Raw genomic sequence first — 21,659 nt, 5'->3', positions numbered from 1 at the left:
GAAATCATATGGTTTGTGATCACTACATTCTCTGACTATTAAACATTAACAAAACACCTCTCAGAAATATACCTCCCTCTATTTGGTTGGGAACGGTGGCAAAAGAAATCTGAACAAATGCTTCAGATGGTACATAAAATAAAATCTTGTTCAAAAAGTGTAGCGAAGTTATACAATAAATAGTGTTTTTTGCTGAAGATCTTGTATGTGTAAGGTTTTCTTTTCATGTGGCAAAGGAACCTTCAAGCACAGCACTGCATATGTGAACTTTTTTTTGTCTGGACTTTATTCAATTGTTCCTAAAAGGATGTTTCTTTGGAATATAATTTGTTAAGTCTTAAATTAGTAAGATTATTAGACTACTCTTCCTTTTCCTGGTACTGTTTTCTTGTACAACATGATAAAAATTCAGTTTCAATAACACACCTGATTAAGTTCATATTTGTGAGAAGGGACTGTAGTTGCAGAGAGAGGGAGGGAGGAGGGCTAAATTAAACCCATCAGCAGCAGAATCAGGGAGTGGGTTAGATGGGGTGGTGCAGGAAGACCTTAGCAGTCCTCAAAGGGAATGAGGGCAAGCAGTCATTCACGTTGTAGAGCCAGGCCCAAGATCATAACAACAACAGAACGTACAATTGGTATAAGGAAAGTGTCTGTAGGAAGGATGTGGGGGGAGAGCAGCAAAGCACGAGTTAAGTCCATAAGTGAAACAGGGGTGGAAAAAGAGGCAGGTAGAAGAGTTATAGAATTGGGTCTAGAGCCAGTTGCAGCAGCGTTGAAGGCCGGATGGCCTGTGGTCAGGATGGAACACAGCAGGTCAGGAAGACACTGGAGGTAGTTGCCCTATGAGGGAAGCAGGAAGCTACACAGATTGCATGGCTGGAAAGACACAGGGAAGAATGTGAACAGTGCTGACCTCTAGGCCAATAGCAGCAAGATTTGGAAATAGTCTCTCAGGAGTCTTTGGACAGGATGGTGGGCAGATGGGCAGCAACACTCTGAGGCAAGTATTATAGAAGAAAGCACTGACACCTAAGACTTGTAAAAAAATTCTTATGTTTGCAACTCTTCCAAACAGAGCTGGACAGCTGTCAGAACTTGGACCAAACTAACTGGATAAGCCAGCAGCTACATTGCTGTATCCCTCTTTCTCTGACTGCCAGATTTCTTTTGGTGATAATCTGAAAGATAACAGCTTCCCTGGATAGGCTTTCAAATGTTGGCAGGAAATGGCTGCCTGATAAGGTGAATGGCAGCATAGAGCCCTGCTTTGCAATATCCTTTGGCATCGTCCTGCTTCACCCTCTTCCCCCCTTCTCACAGGTGCCCTTGATTGCATTGAATTCTACCACCACTGCTAGCCTTGGGAACAATTCTGCAGAGCAACCACTTGTCTCCCGTCAGTCCTACAACCTGTACAGCTCCAAGCCCCCTCAGAAAAGAGTTGCCCAGTCAACTTAGGGCACCTTTATCAACAGGAGCCTTCTTCCTGGTCCTTTTTTTGCTTGGCACATCTCCCTTGGCTCAAGCCTCTCAAGCCGATAACCTGTCCCTCAGGACATTTCTTGGCTCCTTCCTGCAACGGTAGCCCATCTCTTTCAGGAGAGTCAGCATGGATAAGATCTGGGTAGGGTTTTTTTCCCCAGCCCTGCATTCCTGAGGCATGATTAGGTACAATTGCTGAGCATGAGCATAGACAAGAGCTACCCAAAAAACTTAAACAGCAAGACAGGGGATGTGGCTGAGCTCCCTCCTTCAGGGGGCCATATTTGCACTAGCCAGGCAATGCATAGCCAGAACTACTTCTCAGGAACTGAACACCTAAAGCTCCATACAGGCCTTCTGGCAACCTGGCACTGGTACCAAATTCTGACAGGGCTCCAATTTTGCAGGCATAAAAGGGGATAAAGAATGTAATAAGGATGCCATTAAATGCTAAACAATTAATTGACATACTCAATTATTCCCATAATCCTAAGAAAAGTTTCATTAGCACCCTCAAATGAATTCATCCAACTTCATCATCCTTAATTCACTGGAAATCAAGGCAACACAACGCTTCAGAGCTTTGTGGAAAGCAAAGTAAATGCAGATGATTCATTATGGTTCAAAGATCAATAGCCAAATATTTCCTTTCCTAATATAGTTAGATTAAAGTATAACTTTGGTTACTGTATAATATCAAAATTTGCACCAATATTGGTTTTGACAAATAAAGGGAATTGAGATTTAGGTTGTACTCTGATACTTTTGTGTATCTGGTTATATGGACTATACTATATATGGCAAACTTTCCCTCTGGTGAATTTAAACATTTTGTTTGGATACAAATGAAATAAATGGACATTCCTTCAGGATTAAAGCTAATGGGATTGAAATAAAATATAAATTAATCTTGCATTTATATTTAAAACATCTTATTCAGTCATACTGATTGCATTACTTCTATAAGGTATTAACTTTCTCTGACATACATAACCATTAAGATTTTCATTGTATGCGCTGCACCATTTTTTGGGAAAACTGGGTTTCATTTCCTGCATTATCATATGATTTTCTTCTCTATTTAAAATGGAGTAATTCAATGCAGAAATCTATTTTGTCTATACGGGATATGTCAGAGAAAGTTTAAAGATGGACGCAATCACCAGGCTACTTGTGATGCAGTTTAGACATGGGAACATGAAGCTACTGGGTTTTCCTACCACTGTCAAATTATAAGTTTATGCGATTGTCAGCATTATTTTAGACTGAGCGCTATTAGTTAAGGATGTATGCATTCTACTTTGCTATATTTCTGATACGTGAAATTTATTTTAAAAAATTGATGTGGATTGTTTCATGTGTGGGAAAGAATTATGCAATATTGAAGGGACAAATTACAAATAACTTAGAACAATGGAATGTTGATATGTATCATTGGCGGTATTCGCCCAGTTCTGCGCGGTTCTGGAGAGCCGGTAGGAGCGATGAGCAGCAGAGACTGAACCGATTCTCTCTGCTGCTCTAATGGTGCTGCTATTGGGCCCACCCACCTGCCTGGGCTCCCATACTCACCTTTATCCGCTGAATTTGAAGCGCAGCTGCTTTGTGCGGCACAGAAGTGTGCTGCGCGGCAGCTGCTGAAGCAACTGGGATCATGCAGGTTTGCAGGAGGTGAGTTAGAACACCTCTGCGCCTGTGCAAAGTGCACGTTTGGTGCACACACGCACACAAAGTGTGTGCACATGTGCAAAGCGCTTCCACCAAGCCACGCCCACCGAACCAGTGGCAACAATATTTGAATCCCACCACTGATATGCATGAACTGTCAACAGTTTTGTTTTTGTTTTTTTACAAAAAAAAAGCCTTTTGAGCAATCTGGTCAAGTGCTTTAAATATATTTTGTTCACAACTTTCCACACCACTTTCCAGAGAGGTGGGTAAATTTCAGTGTTAAATTATTATAGTGTTTCCAGGTGAATTAATCTGACACAAAAGATATACAACGTTTTAAAACTTTGAGCACCAGTTTTGCAGGATTTTTACCTTTGCTACAACTGGTTCTTTTTCAACTCTCCCACCTTGTGTTTCTAGAGACAGCTCTTCCAACTCTTTCAGGATATCATCTTCACTGCAATAAGAATTATATTATTTAGATCCTGTTTATATACTAAGAAAACTAAGGAAACAGAAGTCAATCATTGGATGAGTCTGATAACAGAATAAGAGTTGAGAGGGACCTTAGTGGTCCTCTGGTCTAACCCTCTACACAAGCAGATGACCCTATATCATTTCAGACAAATGGTGTTTAAAGTAGTGCTGCTCAGCAGTCTAAATCATAGCATTCCTTCCCTTTCATCTTTTTGAAACTTCTCAAAACATTTTAAGGGAAGGGGAGATATAGAAGAGGGTAAACTCTACAATATATACCCTACCATAATTTATTTTCAAAACTTAAATGTACTATATAAACATTCAGCAAGCTAATGTTTCTATGAGATTGGCATTCTCATGTTCCTTCATCTGGAAAACCATTTAAGAAGAAAATTAAAGCAGTGCACAAGTTCTGTTTCTCATATAATAGTTGGGCAGTGAAACTAAAGGGGAAATCATAGCCAATGGCACACAGATGAATAGGGAAGACAAGGCACTTTGCCTTGGCTGAACAACTCAGTAAGATGCTACCAAAACATTTCTGCAACTGCCAATAAAACTACAGGGATGAAAGAGTAGATTTGGTCTCTATCATCGCTATCACAATTCTTTCAGTCATCATTAAATGCACTTGTACAAGCCTTCTCCAAATATAGCTTTTTATCCCACATGTTCAAAGCTTGCTATAAGGATATTCACAAAGTCTGATTTCATGCATCTAATATAATTTGTATGACAACTCCTGCCTAAGCAAGGGGTTGGACTAGAAGACCTCCAAGGTCCCTTCCAACTCTGTTATTCTGTATATTCTATTTTATGAAGGACAAATTTTGTACTTACTCATAGTCCTGTTTTTTCTTTTCTTTTTTCTTCTTGCCTTTAGATTTTTGAGGCTCTTGTTCCTTGGCAGCACCTGCACCCTCTATTTCAGCAGCAAGGGCATCAAGATCAAGGTCATCCTTGGCACTAAAACAGCCCCGCAAAAAAAAAATGAATCAAAAACTAAAGTAATGTGAAATATATCTGATACAGAAGTTCAAATCTGTCCTTTCCAATACCAGCATTTTAAAGAAAACTTGTTCTTGAGTCTGAAAATCTCTTTTTTAAATAATTATTTCAATATTGCAGTTCTATTCAAGAGGCCCAAATCAAGTACAATATGCTTCAGGATTGTAATTTCATGTGTGGGGCACCGTTTATATTTATACAAGCAAAGAAAAATTTAGCCAAGAAGTTCTCAGCTTGGTAAGATTGGATATTGTATTATCTGCTGCTTAAAATAAAGGTTCCTTTGAGGCTTCTGGCAATTTTGTGGATAATCTATATAGCTTTCTTGGCAGAAGTGCATACTTTTTCCATAGTGATTTTTTTGTTTTTTTCCGACCAAAGCTTTCTGGTAGCTTTTCTTTCAAGAGCTAAACAACACCAAAGTGCTTAGCTTCTCAAGATCAGATAAAGTCATTTTATTATTATCTTTAGTTTTTGCAATGTATGAAATCATGTTAAACTTCTACTCTTTTTCCAATAACCTATTTTTAAAAATTATCTCAGAATGTATCTAGCAAGCATCTTCTGTAATAGGCATTTGCATTCAAAAATATAGTCTACACCAGAATGTGTATCATTTAGCTTTCTCAGATAACTGTAACATAAAGATGTTTGAAATAATTCCAATATAAACACTTAAGAAAGTTCAACGGTATAAGAGAAAAGGGGGTGGGATGGAGTGGAATGAGACAGTAATTAAAGATAAACTGGATAGCTTGCTCTAAGATAATAAATCGTTCTATCTGAAATGTTTTTAAAAAACAACACATATACTTCCAAAAATAATAAAAACCTAAATGTTTCAAAATCAACATTAGGAAATCAAAGTTAGGAAGAATCTGTTTGAAAAACCTTTAACAATAAAATACATTTATTTCATACATCCAATAAAACAGGAGATAAAAGAGCAAGATATATTTGTACCGATTTCATTATTATCAAAACCAGGCATCGTTCCCAACCTCATAAATTTAATTATAGTTACAATTTCCCTTGGACTGCAAGGCGATCAAACTGGTCAGTCCTAGAGGAAATCAATGCTAACTGCTCTTTAGAAGGCCAGATCCTGAAGACGAAACTCAAATACTTTGGCCACCTAATGAGAAGGACTCACTGGAGAAGAGCCTAATGCTGGGAAAGATTGAGCACAATAGAAGAAGGAGATGGCAGAGAATGAGGTGGCTGGATGGAGTCACTGAAGCAGTCAGCATGAGCTTAAATGGACTCCAGAGTATTGTAGAGGACAGGAAGGCCTGGAGGAACGTTGTCCATGCGATGGGTCGGACACAACTTCACAACAACAATTTCTTGAAGCACACAGAAAAAAATTATTGTTCTGACCCCTAAATGTAGCAATCTTTCCATAAAATAAACTATATCATCTCCTACTGACGGAGTAGAACTACAAAATATAAAAGAAATGTAATACATTGACTAAATAATCTAGAACTGTATATACTTTCACATTTGTGTCTCAAATGATGGTATATTTTATTGCTTATTTTGAGTCTAAACGCCTAAGAGTTCTGTCCCTTTTTTAACATCTAATAAATATGCAATATAATCTAATAAAAATCCTTTATAAGGATTAAGTTCATATTTTATTACATTCATATTTAGCAGATATCAAAGATCTATATAAGGAAATATATAATCATTCCTTAACCTGCTCCTCTAAGAAATTAACCTTTAGCCAATTGCTGTTTGTTTTTATAAATACATGTGATAAGACTCTAAAAAAATATTTCAACAGCTTCTCATTACCAAAGTCAATGTTGAAATAAAAATCACCCTTACCTTTTGCTTAATAAAATCTTTATTTTTCAGAATGTTAAATATCGGTATAAGCATCACTTAAAAGAGCTTTTAAATTTTTGCCATATAAACCAATATCACAGAAGCACCACCTGAATTTACTCTCATGTATAAAGGACTATCTTTAATTACTGTCTCATTCCACTCCATCCCACCCCCTTTTCTCTTACACTGTTGAACTTTCTTAAGTATAAGTGTTTATATTGGAATTATTTCATACATCTTCATGTTACATTTATCTGAGAAAGCTAAATGATACACATTCTGGTGTAGACTATATAACAAAATAATATTGCTGGAAACAATTTCTGTATATTCTGTACAGGTAATCCTAAACTTACAATGCCAATTGAGCCCAACATTTCTGTTACTAAGTGAGACAGATGTTATGTGAATTGACTTTGCTTATCAGAAGATTGCAAAAGAAATCACATGGGCATTGCAATCATCAATATGAATCAATTGCCAAACATCTCAATTTTGATCACATGACCAAGAGATTGCAACAACAGTCAAAAGTGCGAAGAATGATCATGACACTTTTTTCAGTATTGTTGTAACTTTGAATGGTCACTAAATGAACTGTTGTAAGTCTAGGACTACCTGTATATCCTATTTTTATCCTGACATTTATTTGGAAGAAATGTCATTTTTTTCTGTAGTTTACAAAATCTGATTAAAATCACACTTCTTGCATTAAAAACTACACATATAAATATCTTTCTCCCAATCTTTCTATAAAATATTTATATTTAGGGAGAATATGTTATCTCCTAAGAAAAATAAAGCCATGGACTTCCGGTTTGTAGGGCTTTGGTGGCGGTAGGAATCCGTGATCATGCATGGTTTCTGCTTGCGCTCACCGCTGGAATTCCCCGAGCCAGCTGGCTTCAGGGCTATAGTTACCCCGTAGAGGTGACTGAAGATAGGGGAGACCCAGCAGGGGTCGAGGGGAGTCATACCTCCCCTCCTCAGCTGGCTTAACTCCCTTTTCCGAAAGCGGCAAGAGCAGCGGTCAGAAATGGCCGCCACAAAGAAGCACTCATCCAGAAAAGTATGTGCAGGAGGAAGCTGAGAAGTGAAAGTTTCGGTTGACCGGGATGAGAAGCAACATTCAAGATATCCTGGAATTTAAATTTTGGCAAAGGATACATCTCTCCCAAAGAAGATCTGGAAGCAGCGAATGAAAGTGAAAAGGGAAAGTTTGCTTCTTCTCACTCTCCTTCCTTATGGTGACAGCAGATGAATGAGAAATTGGAAAAACCCGCTTTGGCATCAGCAGGTAATTAAACTGGAAAATTAAAGCCAAGGGGACAATAAAGATTTCTGAACACTAAAAAAACTTTTTCTTTGCTCTAAGTGGGAAGGAAGAGGAAAAGAATTAAGATTAAGATTTGGCTGGAGGAGACTGCTTGGAATTTAAAAGACTAGAGCTAAATTGTAACAAGACTACTAAAAGATACATTTTAATTGGAACTTTGTAACTGAATTGCAACCCCAGGAAGAGAAAGTGAAAAAAGGAAAAAAGTGTTAAATGAAACAGCCTGTGTGTATTTGAACTGCTTGATGTCTTTGGGACTTTTGAAAATTATTATTTGAATAATTAAAAACATTTGGGTTGTTTAAAAAATTTTCTACAATGGCATTACTTGTGCATGAACTGAAAATGGAATTCAAAAAATATAAAGAAGAGGAACAAGAAGGGAAAGGTTCTTTTGACTCCGTTTTTCATTTTTTAGAAATGGCGGTTTCTACTTATGAGAAACTACTAGAACAAGAAGATTGGGATGAAGAAGAAGCCATCTTTAGTGAACAAGCAACTTTATCTGGAGAAGAAAGGGGAAAGGGGGGAAAGAGAATGGAGAATTTAAGACTTAAAAAAAACAACCAAAAAAGGGAAAAATAAGGTAAAAAGTGGATACAATGTCAGAAAGCAACAGAAAAGAGGGATACAGAAGAGGGTGGAGATCAAGAGACAAGGGGGTAAAAAGGGTAGAGTGGAGAAGCAAGGGAGGAAGGAAGGGAAAAGAAGCTACAAAGGTTTGAAACAAGATGTAAAGAAACAGGATTTATTTAGAGATAATGGATAAAAATATAACTGAAAAAAAGATTCTGCAAAGGTACATAAAATTGTATTGTTGTATTTGTATTAGAAATAATGTTAGAAAATTGGAACAACATGATTATAAAATGGGATAAAATATTCAATGTAATTCAGTGAAGTTTTCTTATTTTTTGAACAAAATAAATGAAATGAGATATGAGAGAATTGAACTAAGAAGGAATGGGAACATCTTAATTACATAATGTGTTAAAATATAAGTGAAATGGGGTGGAAGTAACTACGTAAAATTTATAAGTGTTTCCATAGAAGCATGATATCTATTTGAAAAGGAATGTGTAAAATGCTCAAGACTTAAACGAATATTAATTTTAATGATAGAGTTTAATTGGTATGGATTGTTGTTTTAATATTATATATTTATATTTTTTTCTTATTTTAAAATATAGTGTGTAGCTTTAGAATGTACTAAGCAGAATCCGAATGAAAAATTATGTATTATTTTAAGTGTTAAATTTAGGGGAATGATATAAAGGCATCATACTCCAATCAGTGATTACAGGAAAAATTTTGTATTAATGAGAAAAGATAGACAGCTGAAACAGGACAGACAAAGGATATAAGTATAATGATTTAAATTGAGATGAAATAAATAAAATACAATTAAAAGAGTGAAAAGAGGGGAGAAGATATATAGAAAATGTAGACTGGTAAATAAGATATGGAATGGTATATAAAAGTGAGCATGAACTTGAATTTATGTCTGTACAAAAAAATGTAACGCGGGATCAAGCTGCTTTCCAAAAAGATGTTTGTTTTCATGTTTTGTGTTTTGTTTGTATATGTTTGTTTTTTAAAAATTAATAAAATTCTTGGGAAAAAAAAGAAAAAGAAAACCACTTTCAATATTTATATTTTTAAAAGTTCATTGAGGATTCCAGTTCTTTAACATTGTATCTTACAAATGAGAGTATTATTAATATTAAAATGTGAGCAGGAAAAAAAGATATACGCCATATGGATTTCATTAAAAACTCAAGCCAAGAAAAATATTTAAAAAGTGATATTAAAAATAAAATCTATAAACTCCATTCTTAAATAAAGGCAAATTTAAATTAAAAAGGAGGAAAAAAGGGACAAGAGGAAGAGGGAATAAAAGGAAGACTATCTAAAAAGCTGCCATGTTTTGCAGTAGTTAAGGACATAAATATGAATATATAATTAAGAGTTAAAGATAATGCACAATAAAAAAAATTAACCACCTTGTAATAGGAATTTAGAAGTGAGATATGTTTTAGACTGCGCACAGTAATGAAATGATTTTCACTGTCAATTGATCATTTTAGATTTCTTTTCTCAAGAACTATTTCAAGTTAAAGTTAGTATTTCTCTGTGCTGGTGAAGCTCTTTGGTATAATCTGAGAAAGCCATAATGATTGTCTTTATCTTCTCAGTCTATCGCATACATGTGCCTTCACGTCAATGCTGACTCCTGGCAAGTGCCTGGATGAGTCCCTGTAGTTTTCTTGGCAAGATTTTGAAAGTGGTTTGCCATTACCTGCTTCCTAGGCTGAAAGATGACTGCCTCAATCACCCAGACTGACCTACGGCAGAATTAGAACTCATAGTTCTCATAGTTCTCTTAAGCCTATGTGATGACAACATGACACTGTGGGTTTGATACTCCTGCTTTACATCCTCTCTGACCTGCAGGAGAATGGCATCACATCTTTCTCAAAAACTCTTGTTGAATTGTCTTTGATGCCATAAAGACAAGTAACAAACCAGTGTGCTCTAGTAATTATATATTTCTGGTTCTGGCAGTAACAATTAATGTAGCAATTAAATACATACCAAGATTTTTTTAAAATGTATGGGTGGCCATCTTTCTACTCCCTATTTTCTTCTTAGGATTAAAATGGCTGAGTCAAAGTATTACTTTATTCAACAGTTTTTGGAAACCACAGGGCTTTGTCCTATTATATGCTGTTCTGGTATTTTCCTGTGCACTACTGTCTTCTGTTTCAAGTGTGATACTTGCATATGTAACCATGGTAGGCTATTTCATCAGCACTGACTTCATGTTCTACATATTTACAATAACCAACTGATTCTTACTGTGTTATCTTATATTTCATTTCAAGACTGGTAAAATTCATGGCTTGTAGTTAATTACCACTAATGATCAGGCAGAAATAGTCGGAGCTCTAAAAGTTGGAGGCTCCAACAATTACAAGAAACTCAGCTCTGATGAGAAATGCAGCAAGCCAGTGGTCTATAGTACAGGATAGGTGAAGTATAGAAAGCCTCTTCTTTCCCAAGAACCTCAAGAGCAAAACCCTTAGTTGTTCATATCACTGTACTCTTCTTGAAAAGGCGGCCAGAAAGGTCTCCCTAACATACCCAACTCCCGAAAATTCACACCATTTCATCTAGAGTAAATTGTGATTATCGTCAACAAGTAGGGTTAAGAAGGAATGGTTTGATCACGTTTAACTTTGTTTTATCAGTAACTTTTCCACGTCAGGTTTGAACTAAAGGGCCAAGCGAATATCTGGAAGCACAGGCCTTTTTAGCCTCCTCCTCTCCCCCCTCTCCCCCAAATTTGACACTGTCTTTAAATAAACTCTAGCTCTCCTAACCGGAAAAGCGACTGCACCCAGAAGTCGCAGGGTGAAGTCGAGCAGAAAAAGCGCACACACCTAAAATAATTGCGAAGGAAACCATGACTAACAGCGCCTGTTTAATTGAACAGGCAAACAAGTACCGGCCGAGTCCTCAAAAGTAAGCAGTCCCAGCCATGAAGGAGATATATATATATGAATTCGGACGGGCCCCTTGGGTCTCCCCCCCCCTTCCCAGTCTTCCCTTCACACGCGAGGCTCTGGCCCGAACTGCCACGTCCCCCCCGAGTGAGAGAGGAGCTGCCTCACATTCCTGGACTGAGGAAGGGGCATCCCTCCGCGCAGCCTGCCTCAGCATGTTGGAAGAAGAAGAAGAAACGCAGGGCTAGCAGCCCTGGGCCGGCAGCCACCGACTACTCCCGCTCCCCCGCCCACCCAGGCCACGTCCAGGGCTCTGGGTACCTGTCTTCGCTCTTGTTTTTCTGTTTTTTGCCCATGGTTGCAACCGCCCCTCTGAGGCTGGCTCTCTCGCTCGCTCTCCTTGCGCAGGGCCCAGACAGCCGCCTCCACACGCGAGAGGGCACATATGGTGAGAGGCCAACGCGACGCGAACCCTCCACTCGGCAGCGGCCGACGATGTGCGCAGGCGCCTCACCTCTGGCCCCCTGGCACGCGGCAGGCGGGCAATCAGCGCGCAGGAGAAGCAGGTCGCCTCGCCAGGAGCTTCCGGCTGCGGCGACCGCCTCCTCTGGACGGAGGATGAACAGCAGACGAGCGCCTGAGTTGGGCCCGTATTGAAGATGAACTTGAACGCAGGACTGGGGCGCGTCCGTCCCTTGAACGACCGGGGTGGACCGAGCGCGCTCGGCGCCTCAGCGGCGGAAAGGCCCCGTTAAAGCGCCACCCTTCGCTGAGAGCCATCCCGAGGTGGGATCCGGGTGTTAACGAGATGGCGGGGGGGCACCCAAGCGTTGGGTCTTGCAAGGTCTTATGTGGCTTATTACAAGCTAACGGAATTAGCGCGACTCGGGACGGTATGTGCTGCAGGAAGCATTGCTTTTTCTTATGAATCCCCCTCGCTCGAGCGAGACTTTTAATCGTAAGTCGTTAATTAACGTGAAAGTAAAGCCGCTAAGCAGCCATCCCGCTCCCTGGTATTCAAGCAAAGGATAAGCGCACGACGCAAGCGCAGAAGGGATCGTGGCCTCTGACAGGTGACTGCTGCGTCAACAATAAAACGTCTTCAGGACGCGTCGGAGACGTTAGAGGCGCATGCGCGGGACACCCGGGGTGACCAGGTTTATTTGCTGCGCCAAGTCGTTGTGCATTGGGGGCTCCTTTGGAGGCTCATTGGGGAGGCCGGTTGGGCGACAGAGGCTCAGGGAGAGATTTTTGTGGTTTGTCTACGCTGAGGAGCGTTCCTTTGTTGGCCTTTCGATTTCTAACTAGTAAGTATCGAGCCGAATCGTTACTGTTTGGTTGCCTGGGTCTCGAAACGATACAAATAAACGGTGTTTATGTCTTCGTGTTTCTTTTGGAAAGCCTTGCTGCTGATGTAATAAACGAGGAGTGGGTTGGATGCATCTCTGTTGCTTTTAGATTTAGGTGTCAGCTTTGGACGGATAAGTATATTTTCCTTATCGTCCCTAGCAGAAATTGCTTTTTCTACATCATGATATTTCAGATCTTCTTAATTGAAATCGTATTTCCAGAATACGAAGCATGATGTCCTCACAAAACAGCCATCCCAACTATTGGGGACATCCGTATTTGGAAAAAAAAAATACAAAGGTCACTCAAAATTTGTATGTTGTTAAATTGTAAATGGGACACTGACTGCAAAGCAAAATAGGTGAATGTAGTAAAGTTTTCCCCTTTAATTTTTCATTGTTAAAAGTGGTTTATGAAAATTATAGTTAAAAAATATCAATGCAATGGAGACATTTGTGTTATGAAGAATAAGATATCTTTTCTAAGATAGTGCCTATGAGAGAGATTTGTAATTTAAAGTTTGATTAAATATCTTATATTAATGAAAAAAGGTTTACAATATTATCCTGCTTTGCTGAATTTCTTTTCTAGAGTAAGAAACATACATTTAGGAATTGCTATTTTCTTGTAGTATACATGAGATTTATTCTGAATTCAATTATGAATATTTTGGATGCAATAAATGAAACATTTTGTGTGCATATTTTGATTTAGCTTTTGCCTAATTTAGCAACAATAATACTGTATGTTATATTGGTATCACAATCCATTATTATAAGATATAACTGAAAAGCAATCATTTTGCCATTCTTAACATATTCGCTTCAGGATCTTTATATATTTGGTAAGTTATCTCCAGATAGATTCTTTTACTGTGGTTTTATGTCAATGCTACATTTTCATTTCTTTCTGATACTAGTTTTATTTCTGATATAGTTTCTTGTTTGTATGCCACATGATTCTTTTTATTTTCAAGAGAGCATTTGGTATTATTTTAGAATTTTTTTCATTTACTAAACAAATGTTCTAGTTAACACTTTAATTAGATAATCCAATGCTATTTGATATATTTCACATCTTGTTACTACATGCTTATGTCTAAACTTGCAAGTCCATGTTACTCATTGTTAAACGTAGAATTAGATTCCATCAGAAAGAAATTTCTATTTACCAACAATGGCAAAGGGAATATTGGTTTAAAAAAAAAAAAAAGCTTCCACGGTCCAGATAGTATCCTTGCCTCTCCTCCAAAATCTTGCTCTTCCTGATCAGTGATCTGGTAATGGAAAAACACTGGTTTCTTTCCTCCCAACACAAGATTACTCTTCTTTTTCTTTGTGGAGAGAGAAACTTGCCTTTTATTCATGGTTAGAAAGAATAAGAATGGTCATAATTTCCTGCTCAATGTGTTTTGAGAATTATATATTCAGAATGAATTCATTCTGAACCCAATTCTGTAATTAGAGTACGGTATTAATGATTGATAATTTGTCAAAGCAGATTCTTAAATTATTTAAAGACTGATCTGGTCCAGATGGACTTGAAATTTTGTACTGTATGTTTTCCTATCTACTTACAGTTTCAAGGGTATGTTGCCCATTATAAAGTAGAAATGGACCTAGATTATGCTCCAATGCGAAGTACCAGATAATCCACTACAGCATTTCTCATCACAAGTGTACCAAATTAGAATATTACTTTAGTAATCCTCACTTAAGAGAAGATATATTTAAAATGCTGACTAATAATAAAAATGGTTCAGATATCAATCTCTGTGCCTCTATGTATAACAACTCCCCCCTCCATACAAGGCTTAAACCAAATAATCAGAATAAAATGTATGCTGTCAACAATCCTTCTGTCAGTGACCACTATTTAACTATAGCGAAAGAATCAACTGCAGTCATCTTTTCAATTAAATATTTTATCGCTCTTCTGAATCTGCTTTCAAATTCCATTATGTATACAATTGTTATTATAATAAATATATTTTCAATCTGTCTGGTTCTAACTTAAAATCTACTTCATTTTTCAGGTTTAATGTGTCTGCTGCTAATTTGAAAAGAAAATGGATGCAGATACTTCTGTTGATGTATTTTCCAAAGCCCTGGAAGCTCCGATGCTTCAGACATCTAAGATTTTAGAAGAACAGCTTGATGCTGAAATACAAAAATTGGACCACATGGATGAAGATGAACTGGAACTTCTCAAACGAAGAAGGCTTGAAGGCTTGAAGAAAGCTCAGCAACAAAAACAGGTAACTGACAAATATAAGAGTCTAAATCCCTTCTCCTGTACTGCATTTATAATCTTGGAATATCTCTACAAACTAGACCACTCTTATTGCACTAATGCACATGTGTCAAACTCAATTGTGTCACGTGACGTATCGCAATTTTTTTTGCCTTTGCAGAGTTGAGGTGGGCGTGGCCTGCACATGATGCATCTGGCCCACATGCTGCCAATTTAACAGGCCTGCACTAATGCATAAAGAGATGAAGTTAACAAATATTAGCTTGTTTCCAGTCGCAGAGATTTGAGATGAAGCAAAATTAAATAGTGAATTAGTAAATTCCATTAAAATCTGAGTTTTAGTCAACATTCATATGTTTATCATTACAGTCTTACAATCAATCTTTGCAAATTTAATCTAAAGTACTTTAAGAGATTCAGTGAAACACACAAGTATGAATTGCCTCAGGATATAGTCCTATGCACACTGGGAGAAACCCCTGTTGACTTAGACTACCTGATTCCCTATAGTCAGACATAGGACTAGCTACTATAACATTTCAGCTTCCTGAATTCTTTTGACATTGACTGACAGATTCTTCAAGTGTTGAACAATTCTTACTAAAGCCAAAATTGTCCGTTCATTATTTTTCATATAGTGGATGTAAAACAATATTGTGCCCAAATACATCAGTCCATACATATTTTAGGACTTCTGGAGTCATTACAATTATCAACATCAGTAAGTTTTGTGATATAGAAAACTGAGGAATATACACAAGAGTAATTACAAATCTTTATGAAAGGCAGCATTGAGTGTTTTCTGCTAAAGAAAGTTTTTGGGAGCCAAATGGTTACCTTTGAGCTTGAGTAGTATGCAGGAGGCCACAGTTTTAAAAATAAAGATCAAGTAGAAAAGTGAATCTGATTTAATTTACATTTGCAATGTAACTCAAATTTAAACTAAGTAATTGCAGGTCCTATATTACTAAAATAGCTTAAAGAATTCCAGTGTGGATGTGAATTTTGAAATACAGATATTTTTGACTAATTAAATGACTCTAAATACAGCATTGTTACAACCCGGTGTAATTCCTGGACATAATTGGTGGACAGGTTAGAATAAATATATGCATAATTTCACTGGAAATTTACTTCGTATTAGAGTATTAACCATTAAAATTTCATTTACTTTTGGAATACAGACTTTCTGTTCTAGTCCTTTTATTTATGGAAATGGTTTATAATAAATGTTTTTATTTAAGTATATGATTCATTTGGAACTAATGTTGACCAACTTCAAAGCATGTAAGAAATGCTAAAATTACCACCAGTGTAATTTTGAGGTTAGGTTTTGGATTCATCAGATGAAGCTTAGACATAGTAGAACTTGTCCTCATGGAATAACGGTAGAATTATAATCTTATGGAATGAATTTGGAATGATAAAACTTTGTATTCTTATTAATAGGAATGGCTTTCGAAAGGACATGGAGAATACCAAGAAATCCCCAGTGAGCGAGATTTTTTTCAAGAAGTGAAAGGGAGCAAAAATGTGGTCTGTCATTTTTATAAAGATTCAACCTTCAGGTAATCCTCGCTAAAATTATTAGTTGAAGAAATCTCAGAAAAATTGGAAACTTTTTCTAGTACGGACTGAGTTAGTGTATTTTTTTTAGCAATGTAACCTCTTAAAGTGAATCAGTGTTCGTATTATAACCTAGGCATGGGAAGAACCATTATTCCTCAATAAAAACATAAATCACATAGGGTCTGCTGAATGGCAACTGTTATTATTGTTCCCATTCAATATTACTAACACTATAGTGGTTATTCAGAAATAAATCTCACTGTTAATTTGAAATTCCTTTCAGGTTAATGAATTGAATTGCCATATTTTTAAATTTAGGAGCCCTTTATAAAACCAACTGGAAATTTCTGGTCATAATTGTAATTGCGTTCATAATATGGTTATTTGCTTAGCCATTGTTTGTTGAATATAATATATTGGATCTCCATATCATTCCAAATAATATTCAAGGAAGTTGATAATGGTTTGCTGAAGATAGGAAACAGTTCAGTGACTCTAAGGACAATTATCTGACAGATTTATTGGAAAACCTGATGGCAATAACCTGAGATACCTTTCAGATCCAAGTGTTGCATTTTTCATAGTATCAGCTCCCCAAGTCAAAATGAAAAGGAATTTAAAAATACATTTTGGGTATGTGCTTGATAATTTATTTACACGCTGATTTTAATGTTTAATTATATCTGTATAAGATCTTAAATAGCAGAATATTGTGTCTAGAACAATAATGGACCTTGTTTCACTCTTTTTCAAATGGACAGGATGACAGGCTTTCAGGGATGGTTTAATAGATTTCTTTACAGAAAAAGGGATTTGGGTTAGATTACTTACAAGTCCATTTTAACTTTGATTCCATGACTATATTATCATTGGCATAGCAAAACATGAAAGCACACTTCAACTAGCACTTGTAGTATTTTTAGATGGTGGAAAGCATTTGAAGGGGCCTTCCTGAAGTGCCTCTCTTGAAAATGTTGAAATAACCATATTCACTTGGCTCATTCAAAGGGTTTTCCAGACATATATGCATTTATATGCATACATGTATAAAAAAACATTTCAGCTGTTCCTGCTGGTGAAGCAACTATATATACAGAAAAATGAAAGCATAATTCAAATGCTTTGCACAGCTTTACTTGAATTAGAAAGCAAGAGATGACTTGATATTTCACTATTTAATATATTAAATGTTTATTTTTCCTCAGATGTTTAATATTTGATAAGCATTTAACAATACTTGCAAAAAAGCATATTGAGACTAAGTTTATCAAGTTAAATGTTGAAAAATCACCATTTCTTTGTGAGAGACTTCGCATCAAGATAATTCCCACATTAGCACTAGTAAAAGATGGAAAAACTCAAGATTATGTTGTTGGATTTACTGATCTTGGCAACACAGATGAATTCACCACAGAAACTTTAGAATGGAGATTGGGTTGTGCAGATATCATCAAGTACAGGTAAATAAAATGAATCTTACTGTTATATAATACACTTAATATAAAAATATCTTCCTGGCAAAGTAGTGAATGATATTATATTAAATCATTTTAGGCTTCCCTGATTTATGAATGTTACCTAATGTATTACAAATATTTTTATATCTTTTATAAAATATATACCTTTTATATATGATTTTTATGTCTAGTTCATATGTCTATATCCAATACCAGATATGCCAGTTTACAGAGAGCCTATACAATGGGCCAGCACCAGAGGTGGTATTCAGCCGGTTTTGACCAGTTCTGGAGAACCAGTAGCGGAAATTTTGAGTGGTTTGGAGAACCGGCAAATACCACTTCTGACTGTGCCCCGCCCCCATCTATTCTCTGCCTCCTGAGTCCCAGCTGATCTGCTGGGTCTCCTTTGGTTGCCCTGCACAGGAGAATGGAGCTGGAAAGCAGGTCAGTGGGATGGGGAGGGAATGGGGATTTTGCAATATCCTTCCCCTGCCACACCTACCAAGCCACGCCACGCCCACAGAACCGGTAGTAAAAAAAAAATTAATCCCACCACTGGCCAGCACCCAGCATTTAGATCTACATTCAGTAAAGACTTCAAGGGAAAAGACCTTGCATGCATATATGAACTAGAACTAGATCACTTTCATTAGAGGAGATAGTCCCTAAGATACCCTGGAGCCAAGATATATTGTCAAAACTGATTATTCCAACTGAACGTGGCAGCCTTTTGGTAACCAATGCAGCAACTGGATAATATATGTAATATTTTCATAACAGCCACTCACAGTCTGGCTGCAGCTTTCAAATGGTTTCCAAAGGCAGTCTATCAGTTTCTGGACAAAGCATCCTAGTTCACGTAGGATCACAACTGATGCACTAGCCTTTTAGGTAAGGCTAAGTCATGTTCCCACCTGTTATTCCACTAGCAACTGCTAAAATAACCCAAAATTTCAGCCCAACTCCTTTAAAGGAAGTCTTGTCCAGAAGTAATACTGGGAATTACTTAATTCTCAAATCGGAATTGTTCTGAACAAAAAGTAACTCCATCTTTCTTGGATTAAGTATGAACATTTTCCAAATGCTTGACATTTCAGACTCTGGTCTAGGATTTCCATTGCATCTCCAGTTCAACCTGAGCATATTTGTGTATTAACATATTTGAGTATTATCAACATATACTTCATGTCTGACCAGCAGATGATTTCTGGGGGCTTCTTGTAGATATTCAAAAGTATCATGGATAAGTCAGTCAAATGTTTGACCATCCCTTCCTACTAAAGTAGGAGTGGAACCACCATGAAATGGTCCCCCCAGGCCTTGTAGGCAGTCCAGTAAAGTACCATGGGCAATGGTATAAAAAGCTGTATAAGTTTCAATACGACAAAGAGGGGCACCCTCCCGCCTTCAAGAGCCCAATGCAAATCCTCCAAAGCCATCTGTACTGTTTCTGTTCCATAGATAGGTCTGACCCAAAGTTATTCAAATAATTCTTTTCTAGTCCAAGTATCAGCAGAGCAACACATCTAGTCATAGCAAACATTCCATGCACAGTCATTGCCACCATCACTCCAGACACAACATTGCATCTGTTGATGGACCTGAGATATAGGAGGGCAAATTTCTCACAAAGCTATTTGTTTCATCACTGCCCAATCAGGTTTCGTTAATACATGCCCATTTATCCATCACCATATGATGTCTGAATGAGATTTTATTCAAAACAAAACTAACATTTGTCAAAAGCAGCCTATATCCAAGGCCATCAATTTTGACTAGAGGCTCATAAATATGGAAACCTGAAATAAATTTCCAGTCACACATAATTCTGCTATCGTTTTTTGCTCTCTTTCATTTTCTTGAAACAATCCTGAGTTTGAATGCCACCAATCAAGTTCCTTTTTTAATTCCAGTGTTCTTCCCATTCAGGTTTATTTTTCTCTGTTCAGTATCTTTTTCTTTTGCCTACTGTCTCCACTTCCAACCATCAATCCAACCATATTCAAAGTTTCCTCATCACTTTGATTGTCAAATCAGTCTCAGTTGTCAAACATCCTAAATACTACTCCAAATCTTCAACATCTTTCCCTAATCTACTGAAAGACAACAGCAATAACAGTCCCCGAACAAAAATTAACTAGTTTCTGGGTGCCATTTTATAAGAAAAATAAGATCGTTTGCCACTGTGTGGACCAATTGATTACATTCAATCCGGCAGGGCATGGCTTATGTTTTTATCATGCCTGTTAATTGTTTAAAATGTTTACTATAATGCTAAGAGATTCATGAAGTAAAATAATGTATCCCTTTTTTGATGTAATGACCTGGGAGCAGGGAGTGTTGGCTTCAGACAATTGTACTTCCAATTTGTGTTTTGCCGGATATGTCTAATAAACTGGTTTTTCAGACAGCTGTTACCTTAAGGATATTTATATTAGTCATTTCTTCTTTTTTAGTGGCAACCTAATGGAGCCGCCTTTCCAAAGCCAAAAGAAGTTTGGAACCTCTTTCACAAAATTGGATAAGAAAACAATCAGAGGAAAGAAATATGATTCAGATTCTGATGAAGATTAGAATTCATGATACAAATATTTGTAAACCATTTTTCTTTTATGTTTGATACATTTTTAGGAATGTTTTATACAGCTGTTTGCTTTCAGAACATTTGCACATGACACTCATTTTCTAACAGTTTTATAGAGCTCATGAAAGGAAATCTTAAATATTTCTTTCTCCTAGGAAATAATTTCTTAGTAAAGAAATTTGAACCCTTTTAAACTGTGTAACATGAGAGATTACTTTTAACATTTTCTTGATTTAACAATAGCTCTCTTAAATTGCATCTTAAAATTTATACCATTTACCATTAAGTTATTAATGAAAGACTTCTGTCAAGAATTGTTATTTAAACTATTCTTGAAGTAGTGCATTAATAAAAGTCATTCTAATAATACCATGACTGTGACTGTGCATGCTCTTAACTTCATTGCACTACATATTATAAAATTCCTGTAGTTTTTCTTTAAATTCATTTTGCCAGCTGTGTACACTGCATGTTAGAGCTGAATTAGCAATAAATACTACATGACAAATATACTGAACTAAAATTCTGAGGCTTGAAGGACAGCTTTTTTTTTTTAAACAAACCACAGGAAAATTTGAGATGTTTAAACTCATATGAATACAGGTTAATACACTGTCTTGCATTGTTGTTCTTCACTAATATACACATTTCCTGGCACAGCTTTTTGAAATATTAACAATCCTGTAGAACTTTGACAACCCGGTAGGTAAAAGAATATTTTCCTATATATCACATTTAAATATTTTCCACCTACAAATTTTGCCTTAGAAAAATTAAGTGTCACAGGAACTTAAAAGCCACAGATTAAAGTAAACATGGGAACTTTCCATTCTATTGGCAACCAATCAAATAACAATTGCTGCAGGGCACGAGATTACTGCAACTATCTTCCCCAAAAGGAAAGAAAATGGGAATTTAAATTTCTTTATAGAATGTCTTCTATGAAAGATAAAGACATTGGGTAAAGCATAAATGGAGGTAATAAACCTTCTACAAGTAAAATCATGCCATAGTTTTGGAATCACATTTAAGCTTCTGTTTGCTTTCTTCAAATGTTGGAAGGCATCGATGGTCACACTACTTTCTCAAATGACAAAAAGAAAGCATGAGAAGTTAAT

General features: G+C 36.7%; 2 protein-coding genes across 3 annotated transcripts in view; one reads left to right on the top strand and one right to left on the bottom strand.

Annotated features, from left to right (window-relative positions):
• EIF5B (eukaryotic translation initiation factor 5B) overlaps positions 1–11,809 on the bottom strand; it is a 29,930-nt gene extending 18,121 nt beyond the window's left edge. Inside the window, exons 1-3 of the mRNA XM_026707549.2 lie at positions 11,647–11,809; positions 4,477–4,602; positions 3,529–3,613 (exon numbers count right to left, since the gene is read on the bottom strand). Coding sequence (XP_026563334.2) covers positions 3,529–3,613; positions 4,477–4,602; positions 11,647–11,681 — 246 coding nt within the window. The 5' untranslated portion in view covers positions 11,682–11,809. The remainder of the gene's footprint in view (positions 1–3,528; positions 3,614–4,476; positions 4,603–11,646) is intronic.
• Positions 11,810–11,832: 23 nt separating this feature from the next.
• Positions 11,833–21,091, top strand: TXNDC9 (thioredoxin domain containing 9). 2 transcript variants are annotated; one of them, XM_087938469.1, is made up of 5 exons: positions 11,833–12,111; positions 14,711–14,932; positions 16,378–16,496; positions 17,703–17,957; positions 20,414–21,091. In XM_087938469.1, the coding sequence occupies exons 2-5, from the start codon at positions 14,744–14,746 to the stop codon at positions 20,529–20,531; spliced, it is 681 nt and encodes a 226-aa protein (XP_087794595.1). In that variant the 5' UTR covers positions 11,833–12,111; positions 14,711–14,743; the 3' UTR covers positions 20,532–21,091. The 2 variants fall into 2 exon arrangements, with proteins under 2 accessions (XP_087794595.1, XP_026563337.1); XM_026707552.2 differs by having other exon boundaries at positions 11,866–12,632.
• Positions 21,092–21,659: the final 568 nt, after the last annotated feature.

This window comes from Pseudonaja textilis, chromosome 8, assembly GCF_049901715.1.
Source record: "Pseudonaja textilis isolate UNSWEBS1 chromosome 8, rPseTex1.2, whole genome shotgun sequence".
Classification (NCBI taxonomy): domain Eukaryota; kingdom Metazoa; phylum Chordata; class Lepidosauria; order Squamata; family Elapidae; genus Pseudonaja; species Pseudonaja textilis.
This window is presented reverse-complemented; position numbering and strand designations above follow the sequence as displayed.

Coding starts and splice junctions, on each gene's coding strand:
- TXNDC9 (XM_087938469.1), top strand. CDS start 14,744: ATGGATGCAGATACTTCTGTTGATGTATTTTCCAAAGCCCTGGAAGCT. Junction 14,933..16,377: donor AAGCTCAGCAACAAAAACAG/GTAACTGACAAA, acceptor TCTTATTAATAG/GAATGGCTTTCGAAAGGACA. Junction 17,958..20,413: donor GCAGATATCATCAAGTACAG/GTAAATAAAATG, acceptor CTTCTTTTTTAG/TGGCAACCTAATGGAGCCGC.